This window comes from Danaus plexippus, chromosome Z (genome assembly GCF_018135715.1).
Source record: "Danaus plexippus chromosome Z, MEX_DaPlex, whole genome shotgun sequence".
Lineage (NCBI taxonomy): Eukaryota > Metazoa > Arthropoda > Insecta > Lepidoptera > Nymphalidae > Danaus > Danaus plexippus.
The window spans coordinates 7,428,931-7,449,660 of record NC_083559.1 but is presented as its reverse complement, the minus strand read 5'-3'; the positions used below and the strand labels follow the sequence as shown (position 1 = coordinate 7,449,660).

Genomic DNA, 20,730 nt, shown 5'->3' with positions numbered 1-20,730 from the left:
ATACATGGTAAAAGTTGAAACGATTGTAGATTTAATTTCAAACTGAAAATTTCAATTACTTTCGAATGATACAAACTATACACTGGAACCACTGCGTGTGGATACAAAAACAAAACTTATTTTTAGAAGTAAAATAAAATTATTATAGATACTTTTATTTCTATTTATGTTTCTAGTGACACATCATTCTAAGTTATAAAAAATACTTTAGTAAAAAAATATCAGAAATTAGAGTTAATATTATTTCTTTTCGGAAAAAGACTGTGACTGAACCTTTTACGCTCAGTTTTTTGTCTGCCTGGTTTGACTGTTGTCTATGGTGTCTCTACTCTTTTGACTAGCGAATGTCAAATTATAAATGTCAATGTCTTCTATTACAATTTAAATTTGAATAATTTTTGTTGTTTATATAAAAAAGGATATAAAAATGTGTTTGCATCATTTCTTTTGCATTGAACACTCGTTAAATGCTTATTGGTGCAAGATTTTTACTTAGAAGATTACGTTTCAGTTATAACCATAGATATTTGTTTGTGCTTTATTTGTTTACACTTTTTAAGAAGCCGTTGCCAACCAAATTATACACTTTTCTATGAATGTTCAGTACTCTTTAATTATATTTTTTAAAAATACGATTGAAATCAGAATATAATCAAAATGAGAACTGTTCCGAAGTGGGTAAATAAAATTCATGAAGCTGATAAAATTGAGTTTTCGAGGTGTGCAGCGAAATTATTTTACTCAGTTAATTTAAATTAAATCTTTCCAAAGAACCACTAATAAAGCAATTTTATTATCTTAATATTTGTAAGTCGTTATTTCAGTGTACACGCAATATGCTTCAGTCCAGATGGCACTCAATTAGTAGTAGGTGCTGGAGAAAAGGTCATGGTTTATGACCCAAGAGATGGTTCACTGTTACAACTTCTGCAGGCCCATAAAGGAATGGTTCATACTGTAGCTTATTGCAGTGATGGCAAAAAGTTTGCTAGTGGTAGTGCAGACAAAAATGTAATCATATGGACATCTAAAATGGAAGGTGTTCTTAAATATTCGTAAGTGTCCTATAAATTGTAATTGATTGAAACCTGGGTTTTTTGGATAGCTTTACATTTTTAGACCTTATTTTTAATCTTATTAATTATTTACTAATACTTAAATGTTTATACAAGGTATTTTTTATTAAATAGAATTTAAATAATATATCATATTATGATAGAACACTTGTATTAATTATGGTTTAGCAAAAGCATTCAATCTAATAATTACCAATATCTCGGGAATGAAAAAAAAGGAAACACAAAAACATTATGATTATTAAATATTGACATTTATCTTATATTAATTTGTTTTAAAATAATACTTGATTTCAGACACAGTGAAGCAATCCAATGTGTAGCATATAATCCGGTCACTTATCACTTAGCTTCATGCGCACTCTCTGATTTTGCATTCTGGTCAGCCGATGTCAAAGCTGTTCAGAAATATCGAGTGGCAGGTCGGATTACTAGTTGTGCTTGGGCAGCAACAGGTCAATACCTAGCTATTGGACTTGCTAGTGGCATAGTTTCAATTCGCAATAAGGTAATAATTAAGCGGATAGTGGTCATTCTACAATTAACAAAATCATAGTATGTCATAGTTAAAAAAAAATTGTTAAATTAGTTTTAACACTCAATGTAGTTTTCTCAAAAATAATTTTGTTGTGATAAATAAAAAATGCTATTAATACTATCTACTATACATGTGATACTACTAAAGAAATTTTTATTGTCTGTGCATTTTTACAATATCCTAAGAAATAGTAATTTTTTAGGAAACTTTTTCAACATTGAAGTGATTTGAATAGCCTCTATTAACTTATATAAAATTGACTCTTAAACATTTGATTACAGGTTGGTGATGAAATTACCAGAATAACAAGAGATGCTGCAGTGTGGGCTGTAGCATTCTATAAGAACACATTATTGGTTACAGACTGGAATGATACCCTATCATTTTATGATATGATGGGACAACCTCTTTTGAAAGAAAGAAATATAGGTTTGACTGAAATATATGTTATTTTATATATGTCAATTACAATTTTTATAAGCTAAATTATTTGATTTGTATAATATCTTATTCTAACATAACATTATTAACAGAAATTTCGGCTGTTTCAATGACAATTTTGGGTGCCTTGATATTAGTTGGTGGCTTGGGGGGTTGGGCCATACTTACCTCAGAAGGAGTATCAATATTAAATACATCACTGGACTGGGTATGGTCTATTGCACCATCACCAATTACAAACACTATGGTAACTATCATTTTATTTATTTTGATGCATTGTTTTGCAAATAATCATAGGTTTTTAGTTTTTACTTCTTTGGTTTAGTGTTTGTAACTAAAAATGTTTTAAATATAACTTAATTTAGTTTCATAAATTAGATTTATTTTTGAAATGACAAGTCTTTTAAGACATCAGAGGTGATAATTTACCAATTAAAATGAATGATAAATCATTTCAAAGTCTAAAACTGATAGTGAAATGGTTTTAATATTATAAAAAGTCATACTACACATAGGTTCACTTTGTCTTTTCTTATAAATTAAATTTCGGATTTCAGTTTCCAACAAAAACTGTAGACTAGAAATTAAAAGTCACAATGAATGCTTTATGTATTACTTAGCACTAAAATATGTTTTTTTATGAAGAGTGCATTCCTCATATTATAGGAAACAACTCCTATTTAGGAATCTTAACAAATTGTAATATAATAAAAACTTTATAATAATCATACTCCACAAGTTTCTGATACATTGTAAAAATCCTGCAACACTTATTACAGGCAGTTGCATGTCAAGACGGAACTCTCTGGTGTTACCAAGTTGTCTTCAACACAGTTCATGGGCTATTTCGAGAGAGATATGCTTATAGAGAAAATATGACAGATGTTATTATACAGCACCTAACAACGGGCAATAAGGTTCGGATTAAATGTCATGATAGAGTGCAAAAGATTGCTATTTACAAACATCGTTTGGCGGTAAGTATCACTCAAATATAATTATTTTGGTACCAACCATATATGTGTTACTTTGCTACCATAATACTTTAACCCACTGATGACTTTTGTTGAAATAAAATACTTTGTGTCGTCCTAATCTGAAATGTGCATATTTTAATATGCAAAAAATAAGAAAAATATTATCAATACTATATATGTAGTATATACAATTGTGTAGAACTGTTATATTTGATTAGAAATAAATTATGAGAACTCTCCAATAAGATGCTAAATTTTATGAAATTGTCATATTATGTATTTATTAAAAACTAGGTACCAGCCCCTGCTTCGCAAGGGCTCTTTACAAAAAATACAAAATAGCCTATTTAATTTTGAGAATTAACAAACTTATATTATAATAACTTTCACATGAAACACCCGATTTAAATTATTTAAAAAGTAATTTACAGATACTGATGTAGGCTTCAAAACGAAGTAATATATTTTGATAAGACTTAATGCCGTATTTATGTAAAAGGCTTTCAAATACACGCTTTAGGAATGCCAATTTTTAGAAGTTGTAAAATGAATATATAGTATGTTATCTTTAAGTTATAGACATATGCCACCGCGGACTTTTCTGTAGACTTATATAAAATACACAATTCCACCATATATCATTTTGTTATATCTCAAAGACTTTAGGTAGCGTCTTCGTTAAAAACTCTCGGACGGCTCATGTTTTCCCGACATCTTCAACAAATATCATTAATGTATACACAAGTAAATACAAAAACTAAACAAATTATATAATAAAACCTTCCTCGAGGATGACGCTATTGAGTGGTGATACCTGTTTGACCATCGGAGCAGTAGTTTTTCCGTTTATCGCGAATAGACAGACAGACAGACGCGGCGAGGGACTTTGTTTAATAATATGTATTGAAGTCTGTCACAATGTCTTCTTGCTATTTTTATGTTATACATTCTGTAGTTAAACCTTAAGTAATAATATATTAGGTGATTTATAAAAGATTGTGTGTATTGCAGTTACAAATGAAATACAATTAAAATTCTTCCCCTAGTACACATGGAAAACAAGTTAACATATATTTGAATGGTACCTATTCAACCCAAAAAATACATTTTGTTGGTTTTAATAAATCCTTTATAAATGTGTTGCAGGTTCAACTCCCCGAAAGGGTAGTGGTTTATGAACAAGGTGATCCTGAGGGCATGTTATATCGCGTCAAGGAGAAGTTGGTTCAGAAATCTGAATGTTCGTTGTTGGTAGCCACCAGCGAATCCCTGTTACTATGTCAGGTAGACATCTATTTATATAATATCATTACCTTCTCGCCACAAAACGAGTTACAGCATTGTATACTGATGATATATAATTTTAATTATTTTGCTACTCTTTTAGCGACTTGGTCTGTTGTGAGAACGAGAATATGATTAATTCTAAAACATAAATACATGGCCCGATTTAAGCTTCAAGGTTTTACTTTTGTACGGTGTCCATGATAATAAAAAAAAGTTGTGTGATTTTTACATTTCTCTAAATAGCTGATGCGTATTTTGTTTTAAATCAAGAACACCAGTTGCATGAACCATCGTTTAGTCCATTATTTATTCTTTTTTTTTATAAATTTAACTGATTAAGTATTTTTCATTATATCGCAGGACACAAAACTGGTAATGATCGGTTTGAAGATACCAAAATCATGGACCGTCCCATCACCGATACGTTACGTCAAAGTTACTAGTTTATACTTTGAAGAAGTATTACTCTTAGGATTGCTTAATGGACAGGTATATATATACAATATAATAAATATTTTTATAATTTTAAATAAGCAATATTTGTTACTATAACTTTGGGTATATTTTAAGTGTACCGGGGCCATTTGAAATGCCAGTCAAATATGCTTGCGTAAATTCCAAACTGATAATATTATTAGTTGTTTTATTAAGTATATAAAAAAATTGTATTTAATTTTTGCTCTAAGCGAATTTTGTTTTATAATTAACATTGCTTATTAGAAATCACAAAGAAGCTATGCTTTCATAATGCCTAAGCGATGGTGATAATATATATAAAAAAATGCAATTATTTTAATATCACAAATGGACCCTAAATTTCTATTTGACTCTTATATAATCAGTATGAATGGAAAAAATGAAATTTATTTGTACTTGGTTTTTTAATTAATTACAAAATTGTGATTCTTGTTGTTTTTGGCCCCTCTATGTAATATAGTTTCCATTGCACTGTCCTGTCTTTGCTAAAAATGATATGTACATATTTTTTATGGTAATCATTAATGATTAAATTAGAAACTATTTGTTAATAAATATAAGCACTGCGATTATCCCATCAGAAGCATTGCGCTAAGCATTTGTAAATAAGCATGAAATTTATATGACCTCATATTTCCAGATCTCCACCGTTTGTGCTTTCAATTGTAAATTATGTTAAAATTTATCGTTTCAATATTAACCACTACGAATTGCGTACTTATGACATAAAATACACATTGCCACAATAATAAAAAAATTGGTAATTCTTTTTTGATGTAAATTACCAAAATAAAAGTCTATTGGCGAATAAATCTAAACTTGTATAAATGGTGCAGGAACATCAATAAAAACGTCCAGCAAAGCGCAATAAATTATTGCAATTGTACATTTGATGATAATAAATTAAAAAGCTTTCTATATATTAACGTACAAGATATACGCAGATATGGCAGGTGGAGCCTAACAAAGGTACGGCTAGGATGGTTGTGCAGACTGCGGGTAGTGTCCGTTGTTTGGACGTGAGCGCCTCACGTGGCCGGCTAGCTGTCGTGGATGAGAACTCAGTCTGCCGCGTGTACAGCCTCCCAGCTGGGGATCTCCAATATACGGTAGAATAAACTCAATACTATAATTAAGCTTTTGAATAAATTAGCTTAGATGCATGACTTATAATTTATCTTGATATTCACTGTAACCAACGCGAACCAAGGAATTACAGTTGTATTATGTACGACGTTACGTGACGCACACTTTAAATGTAGGTGCCGGTTAGTTACCATATCTATTGTTTAAAAAGTTTCGAGCCTAATGTCCAAGTCTATCCTGATGAAGTCGCATGGAAAACACTGTATACACTATTTTTACCTCTCTCTACAGATAAACCGTATAGTAATTTTTGAATTATCCCCTCCTATATGACAATAAGTAATCGTCTACTTTTGAATTTAAGGCGTTAATAGGATCTTGTTCCTTATTCGTCATAAGTTAGTATCAGCTGTTATATCTTACAGATCCCCAATCATCGTCTTGTGTGTATATTACTTATAGTATTAATAATTATTCAATCAGGAGGAGAACGTGTCATCAGCTTCGTGGAATTCATGGTGCGAGGAACTTCTCTGTCTCTCTGGTAACGGCTTGTTGTCAATCAAGGCGGGACAATTTCCACCAGCAACACAACCACTGGCCGGCTCCGTTGTCGGCTTCCAGGTATGATGCGATAATTCCATTCAGTGTAACAAAGAATTTACATTTACTTGTTTAGAATATGTATAGATTCACCCTTAAAACTTCCTTGATCGTGTAGTGTAATCCTAATTTATTAATATTTTTATATAAATATTAACTTAATTAATAAAGGTCATATCAGAACACACGAAATCGTAGCTAATAATATTTTAATGTATAGTTACTTCTAACACATTGATCTACAAATCAATAAATATGTTGTTAGTTTATATTTGTGAATCTTATTATATAAGGTACCATATTTAAAAAAAACTGTTTTTTAACAGCGTACTGAAAATGGGATTTTTATTAATTCATTATCCATATCATATACTATTTTTTTAATTTTCAGGGTGGTCGTGTTTTTTGTCTGCAAGCCAATTTGATGCAGACTATCAATGTTCCTCTATCTCACGCTGTCCATCAGTACGTACAACAAAAGATGTTCAAGTAAGCATTTTTAACTTATTTTAAATGAATAAAAAATTTATCATATAATATAAAATAAGAAATAAATATTTATATCATTCCTACAAAAATATCTAAAGCGTAAGCTTTTGAATAAAACTAATATTTTCGGATTTACTGCGTGTTTTTTAAATTATTTTAGCAACTTATTATGCCACATACTCCCTTTTTCACCTTATCTTTGCGAGATCACGCTTGCTGCAAAGTAACCGAAACGTGAGTTGGTAAAAGAATAAAAATACGCGCAGTAAATCGGAAAATATTAGTTTGATTTAAATGAATACTCGTGAAAGTCTTAGATCGCATTTAGTTTTTGAAGTTAAAATAAATCATTGTCAGTGTAAAAATTTTCACATTTAATAAATTAAGAAATACGTTAAGTATAAAATGTTAGTATCAAATAAAAACTTTACGTTTATTCAAATTAATGCAAATATTCCGATTATTAATCAAATACATAAAAGTACTCAAACGCCAGAAGGATTCCGGTTTATCTTCAGATAATTTTCTTGATATCTTATGTAATATCAAATAAATAAATCTAAAATAACTTATTTTGTATGAACTACATTAAAAAAGTAATAATAATACGCTACTAAGTAAAAAATATATTTTTACACAGCCAACTGGAAATAGTAAAATACATATTTTTAAATTTAAAGAAAAAAAAAGGTGTTATTTCAAAACAACACCACTCGGTGTAGAACGACCTGAATAAGTTTCAATAATACTCAAAATAATTATTTATATGTTTAATGAATTAGCAGCTATAGATATAACAGAGTTATAACAAACATTTATGAACGACATTGAGTAAAGATTTGTTTCCTTCATCTAGGGAAATCGGAAATGATAATTTTTGACGACTGACAATCTTATTAAATGTATCAAAACGAATTTAAACTTGAAGTAATATTTTTAAATGTTGGCAAATATGACATTTAATGTCAAAATCTTCAAAATGAATTTTAAATAAACTCAGATACGAAGTATATTTTATACATATCAATCCAAAACCTATGTCTCGGAATAAAACAGACAGAAAGCTTGTAAATCTTATATAAATATTATAAAAATCATCATTTGCAATAACTACACCATTTATAAATGATGCTGGTACCTGCAACGTTGTTCGGATATGCCCAATAAAAAAAACACATAATGTTCATTCAGTCGGCACAGAAGAGAAATTGCGTCGACCAACCAAGCAGTTATATTTAACAATAAGGTCCTTAAAAGGTTCTCAGGTAACAGGAATTTGAAGAGTTAGTGTCAATAAAGTATAAGTGAAATAAATTTTCCTTATGTTACTTCATTTTATTATAACACATCGAAAATAATAAGGTTTTGCTGCTCGCAAATGCTAGTCATCTCCTGGGATATTTACCCATCGGGGGTATATACGCTCATATGAGCGGTGAGATATCCTCAGATGCACTGCCCACATAGCTCAGAAGCTAAATAGTAATTGCGCAGGCACATTTCCTTAATCATTCGTGGGATAACGTCAGGTCAATGTTGTATTATCATATGGATTTAGAATGATAACGATAAAGAGAACGGGCTCGTATAAATTAGTAAATCCAATAAAGAAGTAAATAATAAGTCTTCGAATCTTATTGAGTCTTTTAACTAATGGGTGGAATCTATTAACAATTGATCAAATTGTTTTATAAGTTGAAAGAACCCAGTATTTGTACAATTCCGAATTCAATAATGGCTCTATTGTTATTATTTTAAAATTCACTACTTTAATGCAGGAGTACCACCAAAATCCATATTTTAAAACCTCTGTTGACATAAAAAAATATTCTAGTCATTTTGTACTCCATTTAAATGATACTAACAAATTTAAGAACATCGACACACATAGAATGAATGATCAATCAATAATCGTTATTTATTTTTACACAATTTAAAAATAAATAAACGTGAAGTAGAACATTCACGCTTATAATTAATCAGACATAGTTACAGAGATTACTTTCCTAGAAACAATCTACACTGGACACATTATTTTGTAGCTCAATATTCTAGTTGTATAAGAAGTAATTTATGTTAATATAACATTAATAAGCACTTTCTACAAATGTTATCTTAGGAGTGAAGTCAAACATGAGAATATTTATATAGTTTCAATTTCTAGTATGAAGATAAATGTGTGTTTTTGTATTTTATTATCTTATACATGGCGCCACAAAAAGAGGGGTCCAACGTCGACGATATTCTTCCCGGTACAAGATTTAATTTAAGTTAAAAATAAAGTTAATTGTAATTTGTACATTACAGCGAAGCGTATGCAGTCGCTTGTATGGGAGTGACAGCATTGGACTGGGAGCGTCTTGGAACCGCTGCCTTAGAAGAGCTCTCCTTCGAAGTGGCTCGCAAGGCCTTCCAGAGGAGCGAGAATATTGTCTTATTATCGCTCATTGATCACTTACAGGTTATACTCTGTGAATTATTATTCCACCATTATTATTATAATTCCACTATTTATTGTTAAATAAAACAATTATGTTATACATTTTATTTCATATCTTTATTATAAGGAGAATTTATTTTAAGCTTTACTGATATTAAGCTGTCGTCATGTGTTCTACTCAGTATAATTTAGGATTCTATTATATAGGGTATTTAAAAATTCAATAAAAACGCTAGTAAATAGTTTTTGAGCAGAAACAACTACAATGTATTTAAATGAAACTAATATATTTCGGATAAACTACGCGTGATTTATTTTTGTAAAAAAGTACATACTCTCGACGTTTCGGTTACTTTGCAGCAACCGTGATCACGGGCAGACGAGATGTGAGTGTCTGTCAGTTGGTCCTGTTATTTAACTATGTAGTTATGTAGAACTCGCGAAAATCTTGGGTCTAACTACAGTGTAATTTCTCTAAAAAGGTTCTTAAAGTAATCAAAATTCACAATTAATTAGTATGAGTAAAACTGAAGTAGACCTTTGTAATAAAGAAATATATTTGTTTTATTAACTCTTAAATTCATTCTTCATTTGCTTGTACTTTAAAAGCAATGTAGAAAATATATTAAAATCGGTAAAAACATAATATAAATGTCTATGTATTTTTCTATTCTTTAAATATTGGAGAACCTAAATAAATAGTTTCAAAAAATATTGTTATACATTATCATATTTAACTGTAATTTTAATTATATTTTAAGGAACGCTTGGAGAGCGGTGAGAAGAGGCAGGTTATAATAGGCGAGGTGTTGGCTTACCGCGGACGATACAACGAGGCGGCGAGGGCGTTCCAAACAGCTGCGAGGAATGACAAGGCACTGGCGCTCTATCTAGACCTTCGCATGTTTAATAAGGCACAAGTATGTAGTATAATACATAGATATCGGTTGAAAAGCAACAAAAATATCTTATGATTTTTTTTAGATACGCGTATCTGTGTATCTACGCGTATCTAATCAGTTTACTTATATACTAATTACTATAAATAGCACTTCATTAGGGATCTCTCTCATTTTTTCGCATTTGTATATATATGTTAGTTTAGCATAATATTAAAAGCTCTATATTACGTTTATGAAAAATATAAATAGCAGTCTCATAATTTAGAGTCGCAGTTTACCACAACTCTAAGTAGAATTTTAAATTGTTAAAAATAAGAATCCTTTTTTATTGAAGGAATGCTTCTCATAAAAGTGTCAGATGGTATGATATACATAGTTTAGATGTTGATTTTCTATGACCCTAGTGACATCAATTAAATTAATACTGATCTGTTCCTGATATACGTTAAATATGAATTTAAGTCCATTGAAATTTTTTTTCTTTTTATAAATTCATACCTCTCATTGTTGTTTTTTTGTATTAATTATACTCTTTAACGGCCATGATCAAACATGTTTGTATGATATATATTAATATTTAAAATAAAATAAATCCTTGCATATTTCTTCGATATCATTATAACTATGTATTCATAAAAAATATCTTTATGATATAACCCACTGACACTGACATTGGCAGCTTTTAATTTAGTTTTTGTTCAGAGCCATAAAACATTTAGAAAAATAATTTATTTTGGGTTATTTTTTTAATTAATAACCCAAATTTAATATTTAAAAATGCAAGTCTGTGCCGTAAAAAGGACTAACATATGAATTATTTAAAAAAATATTTGATAAAGAGATCCTTTTATTAGTAACATTTATAAATCGAAAAAAATATCGAATCACTATCTCATACATGAGTACTTCAATGTTTAATCATAAATTTGAAAATTAAAACAAATTTACGAATATTTTAGGAATATGTAGGCGAGGGCGAGGGTGTGACCAAACTAGCACGTCAAAGGGCGGAGTGGGCTCGAAGAGTCAATGAACCCAGAGCAGCGGCGGAGATGTACCTCGCGGCAGGAGATGTGCGCAGTGCTGCCACCATACTAGCAGAGAGCGGCCGACGGGATATGTTAGTGTTATATTTATGTTAGTTTAGCAGTAGAATACATGTGGTATACTGTATGTCGCAAACATTAACGATAATACCTTATTATAAAGTCGACTGGACTGGTGTAGTGGAATCTTGCTTACTTATTAGGCTACATCGATCTTAAAAAGTGCTTACATCCCTTAAAGTGAATTCATAAAACAATCCCCTTACTTCATATTATAATAGCTACAATTCTCATCATTTCGTACAGACCACAAAAGGACTTCAGCGACCGACAATGGACGACTTTTTTTTGTACCTTATAATGAATTTTAAAGATTCTTAAATAACTTGATTATATTATTTGCTAATGAATTTCAGATTTTTTGTTGTTGTTGTTTTTGCAGGCTAATAGAACTAGCTCGCAAAATGGACAAAGGTTCCAGTGAATCTTTACGTCATCTGGCAGAGGCGCTCGTAACTGCTGGTGAATACCCCACAGCTGGAGATGTCTATCACCGACTAGGAGATTACAAGTGAGATGTTATTAAATTACCAATATTATATTTTTTTTCATATTAACTGTATAGTGCTTGACTATTATTCCACCCCTTGGAAGGTGAAAATGAAGTCGTAGGTGGTGAACGCGCTATCTCAGTGTCAGCCTATTCACCCTTTTTTTTGAAGACACTTAAATTATAACTCGAAGGCAACACAGAAGCAGGCAAACTGTTTCAATGCCAAACTATTCATTAACATAAATATTACATATTTATATCCATTAAAAAATTGATTTTTCCATATATACACCAAACACAAGAAATATAATACCAGATATTTCAAATACTTTACAGTAATGGCCTTAAAGAAAATACATGTTTAAAGTGTATCTCTTTTACAACATTACTTACAAAATAAAATTTTAGATTGTGGTTTTCTTGTTATCTATAAAAAAATGCATTATCTTGTCGAAGTATTAGCAGAAGTAATAAATATATACATAGATACGTACAAAAATAGCTGAAATAAAATAACTTTGTTATTGCTTCAACATACCGATTACTGAAATTTGTTCGTTGTTTTTAATTTAGACAACATTATTATAACTTTTTTTTATTAAATTGCACGCGGGTGAAGTCGTGTCCAAGCACAAGCACAAAGCCAGCACTGACACTACCTCTAAGAGCTAGTCTTATATAAGTGTATTGTTTATAAAGGAAAATGGCTCAGTTAGCTGTGACAGCTGGCGATTGGGTACGTGCGTTCTCTTTGGCACGCGAGCACGAGGAATGCAGGCGTGATGTTTATCTGCCTCATGCGCACCGTATGGCCAGAGAGAACAAATTTGTTGAAGCCCAAAAAGGTAACTTTAAGCCGTTAAAAATTACCATTGATACTGCATTTTATACAATTTAAGGCAAAAACACTGCCTTTCTGTTTAAACCATTACGAACTAACTCACTCGGTCATAAAAAAATATTGAATCGCTTAACTACATAATTTATTTAAACTTAACTACATAATTTATTTAAATTGATTTAGGAGAGATGTGTTTTGTTTCGATTGATATTTAGTATTTGGCTCAAAATGATCTCTAAAATGAAATTAGACACTTCCGTTTTTTTAACGTTATTAGGTAGAACGATAACTTACTGCTTAATTTATCACATGAGTAAGAAGCCACAAAGATCTGAGAAGTTTATTCTTTGCAATACATCGTATAGAGATCCCCATAAAACAAATGAGTGAAGAATAATAAATAAAAACAAGGAGATTCTTGAACCTCTTGGACTAAGAAAAATTGGACAAATTCGATCACCATACATCTATCATTTGTCATATCAATTCTACAGACTTTTATTTTACTTTACGGAACACTAAGTCCTAAGAGAGTGAAACATCTTCAACTGATATAACACAAATTTAATTCACAATTTTTTGTAATAAATAATAATTTGTATGCTAATGATGGCTAAAATTAAAGATTCACTTATAACATTTTTAATTTTCTTGCAGCATATCATATGGCGGGTGAAACAGAAACAGCTATGCGTGTTTTCAGTATTCTTGTAAATAATGCTGTGGCAGAGGAAAGATTCAATGATGCCGGATACTTACATTACTTGCTAGCAACACAGTGCTTAGAATCAGCAACTGCAGCACAGAAGTTTGTATAGTTTTAACAAATAAAAAATTATGCAATTCCATATTAAATTTAATAATCATTCTACTTTGATACACAACAATAATGTAGTTAATAGAAGTTAAAACTTAAATGCCACTAATACTAATTTATTTTATTCTAGAGCAGTTGACACAAAATCGTACATAAAAATTAATATATAGTAGGATAATATTTAGTAGGATTTCTTACAATTAAAATGAAATATTTCTTCATTTTTGAAATTTTAATAGAAAAGGATGTACTTATACCTTGTAGCCAGTAGAACAGCTCACTCGACAAGCTGGCTCGGACACAATCCTTAACGTGACCTGCACACATCTCTTAATGAGGATTCTAAATTAATGTAACTTTAGCAGGGATAGAGCTACATTGCTGCATCAGTACGCTCACAACGAGCGTCTGTCCCGTGTGTATAACGCATACGACTCGGTACATCATTGTGTTCACGAGCCCTTTTCGTTGTCTCAACCGGACGTCCTATTGAACGCCGCCAGGTACGTCCTCGCACTCTTGGAGGAAGCCCCGCCCGGACTCTCCATGTTGTATCCTTTTATCAATTTGATTTTGTTAGGCGCGTTACAAATATTCAAGTTATAAGAATTACCTATGGCTTGAGGACACTTCCCGCTTTAGGGCACTTCGTTCTCCGGTTTCTCGTTCATTATTTCTCGATCATTCTTTGCAATCGATGCCTAAATTAAATAACCAAAGAGTTTACCTCTGTTTTGGTATGGTTTTGTATGCAGAAACTTTTGTTAAGATTCATTAAACAATTTTCAGTATCGTATATGTAATCTTGTCGTATATGTATATGGTATGTCATACTTAGTAGCATTTTAAAGCTATTACCACTTTATATGAATCTATGTCACTTTCATTTAAAAATTTAATTCTTTACAATGCAAAGATGTCTTAATATACATAAAAATTTTTAGATTAAAAACTAAACGAGACAACAATCATTATAAGTGAACTGTTTAAAAAAAATTGTTGAGCCAAAAATAAAGTCTCATTGCAAATTTCAATTTACTAGTTTAACTGGTTTAATCTATGTCTCTAGTTACTTAGCTAACCTTAAGCGATAGATCGATATTTATATAACATTTTGTCATTACTTCCTTGACTCCCACTCCAGTTGTTTATACTTATGCTTGGCGAAACAAGCTAAAGTGCTCAATGCAAACACGCTGGCTCGTCAGATGCTCAATAAGATACACGGTCTTCAAGTGCCACCCAAGTTTCAGGTACATTATTTATATATGATCTATTATATAAGTGACCATTTGTTTTCAATGTACATCTTTTTTATTTTATATTATTTAATATATACATTGGTATTTTTAATAACCAATACGTTTATTTTTTAAATATCTGTCTAAGCGTTTTCGTTTTACAGTTGATGAAACTCGCTCACTATATCTAGCCCTAACGAACGAAATTTTATAAGTGCTTTAAATTCTTTTCGCAATATTATGTTTTTTTTAGGAAGGAGTCGAGTTACTAATGCTGAACAGCGGAGCTAGTAGCTCGTCTGAATCAGAAGACATTTTGCCACTATGTTGGCGGTGTCGTAGCCACGTGCCAGCGCTGGCTACCACTTGTCCAAGATGCAGACATGTGTTGGCCCATTCGCTGGCAACTCACGGTTGGTAAACTAACATAGTGGTATACATTGGTTTAAGTTTTACTATATTTTGTGTAGTAAACAACCGATTAAAAGAAAGTTTTTTTTACAATTTATTCACAATAATACGACATGGTGCTAGTTATGGGGACGATCCTTGAAGGAAGTAGATAGAAAAATTTTAATAATAGCTAACATATTTTTTGTCTCTCTAAATTATGTTGATTTAGTGATCATACCAAATATATCTATGGTCCATACTTAGAAATTAAATAGATACAAAGAAATAATACATATTATGAAAATTGTTATTCGAAATACTTATCGTAGAAATAAAATATGTGAATTTTTTTATGTAAAAGTGAATTCTAAAAATTCTTATTTTTTTTATTTTTATAATGGTTTTTGATCATACATAGGTACATATTTACATACTTACATATATTAAGTATCAATACGTAAATTTTGTAGTCGACTCTTTTGCGAAATTGATTTTTATGTAATTATATTATTTTTGAGTTTTATTTTTAAAATAAATTAAAAAGTAACAAAAAATGTTATTCCTATCCTATAAAGTGTCCCTCTTGCCAAATATAAAAAGACCCATCGTAATCAGATGTTATTGTAAAGAAAAATTACACAGTATTGATAGACTTTAAACAAGATATCCCTAAGGCTATTAAAATATAATGCCTGAAGCTTTCCTTTAAAAATCATGAAAAATACAAGGTCATGTCTGAAGTAATAAACAGCATATGATTTCAAATGGGATCGTTAATCAATAAGGGAGTAAACTGAAAAAACAAATTACCTTTAGGTGTAAAAAAGCCAATGATGATAATATTAATGGAATTCTATGTTGTAATTTTAAATACTTAAACTTTAAAATAGGTTTCTTAAATATTTTAGTACAATAGGTCAACTTTATAAAATGTTTTCGCTAAGTTTTATCGTTTTTTTTTTATATATATCTCTATTTACATTTTTTTTAAATTATAAGCTATATTGACCTATTAACTTAGGAAATTGATTAATATAGTAATTATTTGTTAGAGGTGCTGCCGCTAGTTCAGTTCGAGCCGGCTGAAGGAATCACGTTTGAAGAGGCGATGGATCTTATAGAACGCACTCCGATACCGGAGATTGAAGGAGCTAATGAAGGCGCTGACATACTTAAGATAGATAACGACATAGACTACGCTGATCCGTTCCTTGATAAGGTCGATGAGGTACGGAGGTATTAGCAGACGTCCTTTGTTCAAATCAAGTATCTCTCATGACTCCCTAATTACAATTCGTAGTATATATACATTGCGTGACGAGATTCTTTATATTTTACTGGCGTTGTAACATTTAAAAAAATTACATCTTCTTTCTCTTCTGCCCTAGGAGGACAAAGGCGTAGTAGTTTGCAGTCGTTTAGCTCTACTGAGATTGAATCCAGCCAGTCTAGTGATAGTGAACCGTCCCCCTCTTAAACCAGTCTTTTACCGTAACATGTTGCCCGAACTGCCAGTCACCACCTGCCCAGCCTGCTATAATGTGAGTACATATGTAATACAAATCACAAAAACAAGGCCATTTAAAGGAAATCTATTTTTTAAATTTCAGTAACAATTAGACAACTATTAAAAAGTTGTATGTATGTTGCTGTGACATATAATTTGGACACTATTTTAAAAAGCTGTACTACAAAAAATTACAAAGTCAATCAAATCAATGTTATGCATATTATAAATTCTTCAATTCTATAATTACCTTTATTTAATAGTACAATGAATGCTTTTAGGAAGTTTAAATCGTTCCAGCGGTAGATTTAATTTGCGTTAAATATCTCGCAGTTGTTTATTACATGAATAGCTGTTATTTTGGGCATCATATTTAATTTTGCAAACAACCTCCTCAGCTTTTTAAATTATAGACACGACTTTGTCCTCGTCAATTTCTGTTACTATTTAGACAATTTTGTTTTTTAGTTTTTAAAAGAATATAATTATTTTAAATTTCTTCTGCTTAAATTACATTTTTAGTTTTGTTTTCTTGTGACAGAAGAATATATTGGTTTTCTCCGCAACCCGATTTTAACAACGTGACATATAGTTGACCGTGCGAAAAGCAGTCTTGACTTAAATCGATTTCTACGTGTTTAAATGTTTGCCCCTGTGATTTATTAATCGTAACGGCGAAAGATAGCTTATCGGCAAATTGAATTCTTTTAAAATTAAAAGCTAAATCATTTGAAATCATTGTGATGCGAGATAAGCACTGTTTGACCAACTGCTGGACCAGTCGAAACTATTGCAACGATCACGTTATTGCGTAGTAATTTGATTTTAAGTCCCTTTACATAAATTTGGTGGGTTAAGATTTTTAAGTAAAATTATTGCAGCCACCTATTTTTAACTTGAGAGAATATGGGGGAAGGCCACTTGGGCTTAAAGAATTAAGAAACTCCTGTGGGTAATGGACCGCATCTTCACATTATCAATAGATGTGTAGGTAATGTCTCCTGGAAGTCTACTTTTAGGTCGTTAATTTCGTCCAAGCTACTGTTTCTCGCCTCCAATATTGCCATTTGACACATCCATTAATGATCTTTATTTTCTATTTCTTTGATTTCAAGGTAAACTTTCGATATTAAGTCCACAATGTTACTCACTCTTTATCCTAAATCGCGATCAATTTCAATTTTATTTTCAAAGTGAGGTACCTTCCCGTCTCCTACTAAAAGTAATTTGAAGAAAAAGTTATACTACCTCCCCCCAAATGTGCTCTCATATTTGTAGTTTATTTTAAGATTTTAACAAACTTCTATAATGGGGAACTTAAAAGACAAGACTTTACAATGTCTGCTCTGGTTCCCCTTACTATTACTGGTAAAATTGTCGAAAGTCCCCAGCAAACATAACAGTAATCCCACCCATGATTTTATCTCATAGCTTCTAATATCTCTAAGAATCCTATCTAGAGCCTCTACATGAGGTCTATGGATTATGGTACAGTCGCCCTAGTTTATTAAACTGACATCTTGAAAAACTTTTCCCAAAGGACCATTTTTATGTATAGACCACACGCTATCCTTCTATAAAGAAACAGTTAGGAGCAGTTTAAATGTGGAATGGGATTTTGCGTCCACCTGCTAATAAAGTTGTAGCGATCCCTGACGACGCTACTGCCAAAGCTAGCATTTCCTGAGACCTTACTGTTGCTTATATAAGATTAGTAATTAAGGTCTTGCCGCTTTCATCGGGAGCATCCAAAAAAATACTTTTCCTTCACTAAAACGAACACTTCGCATAACACAACTATACGCGGTCACCTGGTCATTAACTAATTTTGGTTCATTTTGAGTAATATAGTCACTTGATTCATTTAGATCATACGGTTTTCGAAATGCTTCTTCTAAAGAATCCAGATGATTAAGTAAATTAATCCTTTTCGGTACAGGAAGCCCAAAAATCGGTTAGTGATTTATCGTAAATCTCATGAATTATATCTTTAATTATGATTATTCCATGATTGTATATATCATCATTATATGCTTATGTCATATCCTGACTCTCATTACGGATTCTGTTTAATATATCTTCACATCCCCGCTTTGATCCAGAGGGTGTCCTGCTAAGTATTTTTCCGATATTTAGCCTCGGGCATACGGGTACGCGACCCCAGATCCTCGACCACCACTTTCATACCTTTATCCTCAGTCCATGAAGGTGGTGTCCTGTACCTCCCCCCATTCCCCTTCCTAACCTCTTTCCCCCATTCTCTATCTTTTTCTTTCCTGGTTTTACCCATAAAACGGGGTTTTGGAAGTCAGACGTCAGTCGCTCCGTTAAAACCACTCCTCGCCACTCAAATGGTTGACAACGTTAATGGACTGGGCACGGCTAGGGCATCGTCGATAAACGACGCGCAGGCACATCGCCCTACACCTGCGATAAGTGGGCAAGGGATACCGTGTCAAGTACGGGCACGGCTAAAGACGTCAGTACCCCAACGGAAACTCCGCTTTGCAATGTGGAATATTGGCTCTCTAACCGGACAATGCAGAGAACTCGCAGATGTACTCATGAGACGTCGGATCCAGTGTGCGTTCCTCCAGGAAACTCGCTGGAAGGGCAATAAGATTCGGAACATCGGACAGGTCGCCGCAATGCAGAGGGGAAAATATTCTCAGAAACTGTATTGCGTCTGACTTAGCCGTCGTGAACACGTTCTTCCAAAAGACTCCGCAGCACCTCAACTCAACCCAAATAGATTATCTGCTGACCAGACGTTGTCATATCGACAAGGTGACTAACTGTAAAGTCATTCCTGGTGTAAGCCTGACGGCCCATCAACATCATCTTCTTGTCATGGACTATGCCGTTACCCCGAAAAAGAAAGTAGCCGAGAAACGTAAGCCTCGGATCAGGCGGTGGTTGCTGAATAGAACGATGCAGACCAGCTTTCGGGCAGAGGTTGAGAGTCAAAATCTGTCGACTAATACCGAAACTGCCCAGGAAGTTTGGAATCGAGCCCAGTCAGTAATTATCACAGCAGGTAAACGAGTTCTAGGCCTTTCTAAGGGAGGACGGGTCATTGACAAGGATACATGGTGGTGGAATGACGAAGTGCAGGAGGTGATTCGTGAAAAGAAGACAGACACATAGCAGCGAAACGTGCCAGTGAAAGGGCTGTTGCCAGAGCCCGAAGTGATAGGTTATCACCGTTATATGATACACTTGAAACTGCGGAGAGGCAGAAGCTCATTTACAAATTGGCACGAGCTCGGGATAAGGCGATGCAAGATATCGTAAAATGTCTTTGCGTCAAAGATTCCCAGGGCACGCTGCTGTGTAATCATGCCTCTGTGAAGGAGTGATGGAGATACTACTTCAAGGAGTTGCTAAATACTTAGCACCCATGCAGTCTTCTAACCGAACCACCTCTTAATCTTGAACTTATTGCCCCGATGACACTTGACGAAATTCGGAATTGTCTTCGACGCATGAAGAATCGGAAAGCGGTGGGACCTGACGATATTCCGATCGAAGCGTAGAAATCATTGGGCTCTCTTGGTGTGCTTATACTGACGGACCTTTTCAACCGCGTCTCGAACACTGGGACTATGCCACATCAGTGACATTATAGTTATATTACCCCTATATACAAAGACAGGGGCAGTGTTCAATATTGTGGTAGTTTTAGGGGCGTTAAGATCATGAGTCACACCATGAAGCTCTTTGAGCGCATGATCGACCTCAGGCTCCGCCGACAGTGTACTGTCTCAGAATGTCAAAATGGATTTCAGCCAGGATCGGGCACCTTGGACGCCATCAGAACTCTGATAGAGGTATACAGGGAAAAAAGGAGAGCTCTGCATGTCGCATTCCTAGATCTGCAGAAGGCCTTTGCGTGCCTCGTCAATGTATCTGGTAGGCATTGCGATTCAAAGGGATCCCTGAGGCCTATATTGACATCATCAGAGACATGTACCGCGATTCCGTTTCAATGGTTAGGACTGCTGTTGGCGATACAA

The 20,730-nt window shown here is 32.6% G+C and overlaps 1 protein-coding gene across 4 annotated transcripts in view; it reads left to right on the top strand.

Annotated features, from left to right (window-relative positions):
• The first annotated feature begins 415 nt into the window (after window positions 1–415).
• LOC116777694 (intraflagellar transport protein 122 homolog) overlaps window positions 416–20,730 on the top strand; it is a 29,709-nt gene continuing 9,394 nt past the window's right edge. For 2 of the 4 annotated variants that reach the window (XM_061526422.1, XM_032671375.2), the window contains exons 1-22: window positions 417–719; window positions 825–1,055; window positions 1,374–1,584; window positions 1,896–2,043; window positions 2,148–2,302; window positions 2,835–3,032; window positions 4,179–4,316; window positions 4,680–4,808; window positions 5,741–5,905; window positions 6,366–6,506; window positions 6,877–6,974; window positions 9,282–9,435; window positions 10,176–10,334; window positions 11,276–11,436; window positions 11,805–11,933; window positions 12,615–12,760; window positions 13,414–13,564; window positions 13,936–14,124; window positions 14,718–14,826; window positions 15,068–15,227; window positions 16,260–16,435; window positions 16,596–16,748. In XM_061526422.1, the coding sequence (XP_061382406.1) occupies window positions 658–719; window positions 825–1,055; window positions 1,374–1,584; window positions 1,896–2,043; window positions 2,148–2,302; window positions 2,835–3,032; window positions 4,179–4,316; window positions 4,680–4,808; window positions 5,741–5,905; window positions 6,366–6,506; window positions 6,877–6,974; window positions 9,282–9,435; window positions 10,176–10,334; window positions 11,276–11,436; window positions 11,805–11,933; window positions 12,615–12,760; window positions 13,414–13,564; window positions 13,936–14,124; window positions 14,718–14,826; window positions 15,068–15,227; window positions 16,260–16,435; window positions 16,596–16,748 (3,363 nt within the window). In that variant the 5' untranslated portion in view covers window positions 417–657. Of the gene's footprint in view, window positions 720–824; window positions 1,056–1,373; window positions 1,585–1,895; window positions 2,044–2,147; window positions 2,303–2,834; window positions 3,033–4,178; window positions 4,317–4,679; window positions 4,809–5,740; window positions 5,906–6,365; window positions 6,507–6,876; window positions 6,975–9,281; window positions 9,436–10,175; window positions 10,335–11,275; window positions 11,437–11,804; window positions 11,934–12,614; window positions 12,761–13,413; window positions 13,565–13,935; window positions 14,125–14,717; window positions 14,827–15,067; window positions 15,228–16,259; window positions 16,436–16,595; window positions 16,749–20,730 lie in introns of all 4 variants that reach the window. The other 2 variants (XM_061526423.1, XM_061526424.1) reach the window with 2 other exon arrangements.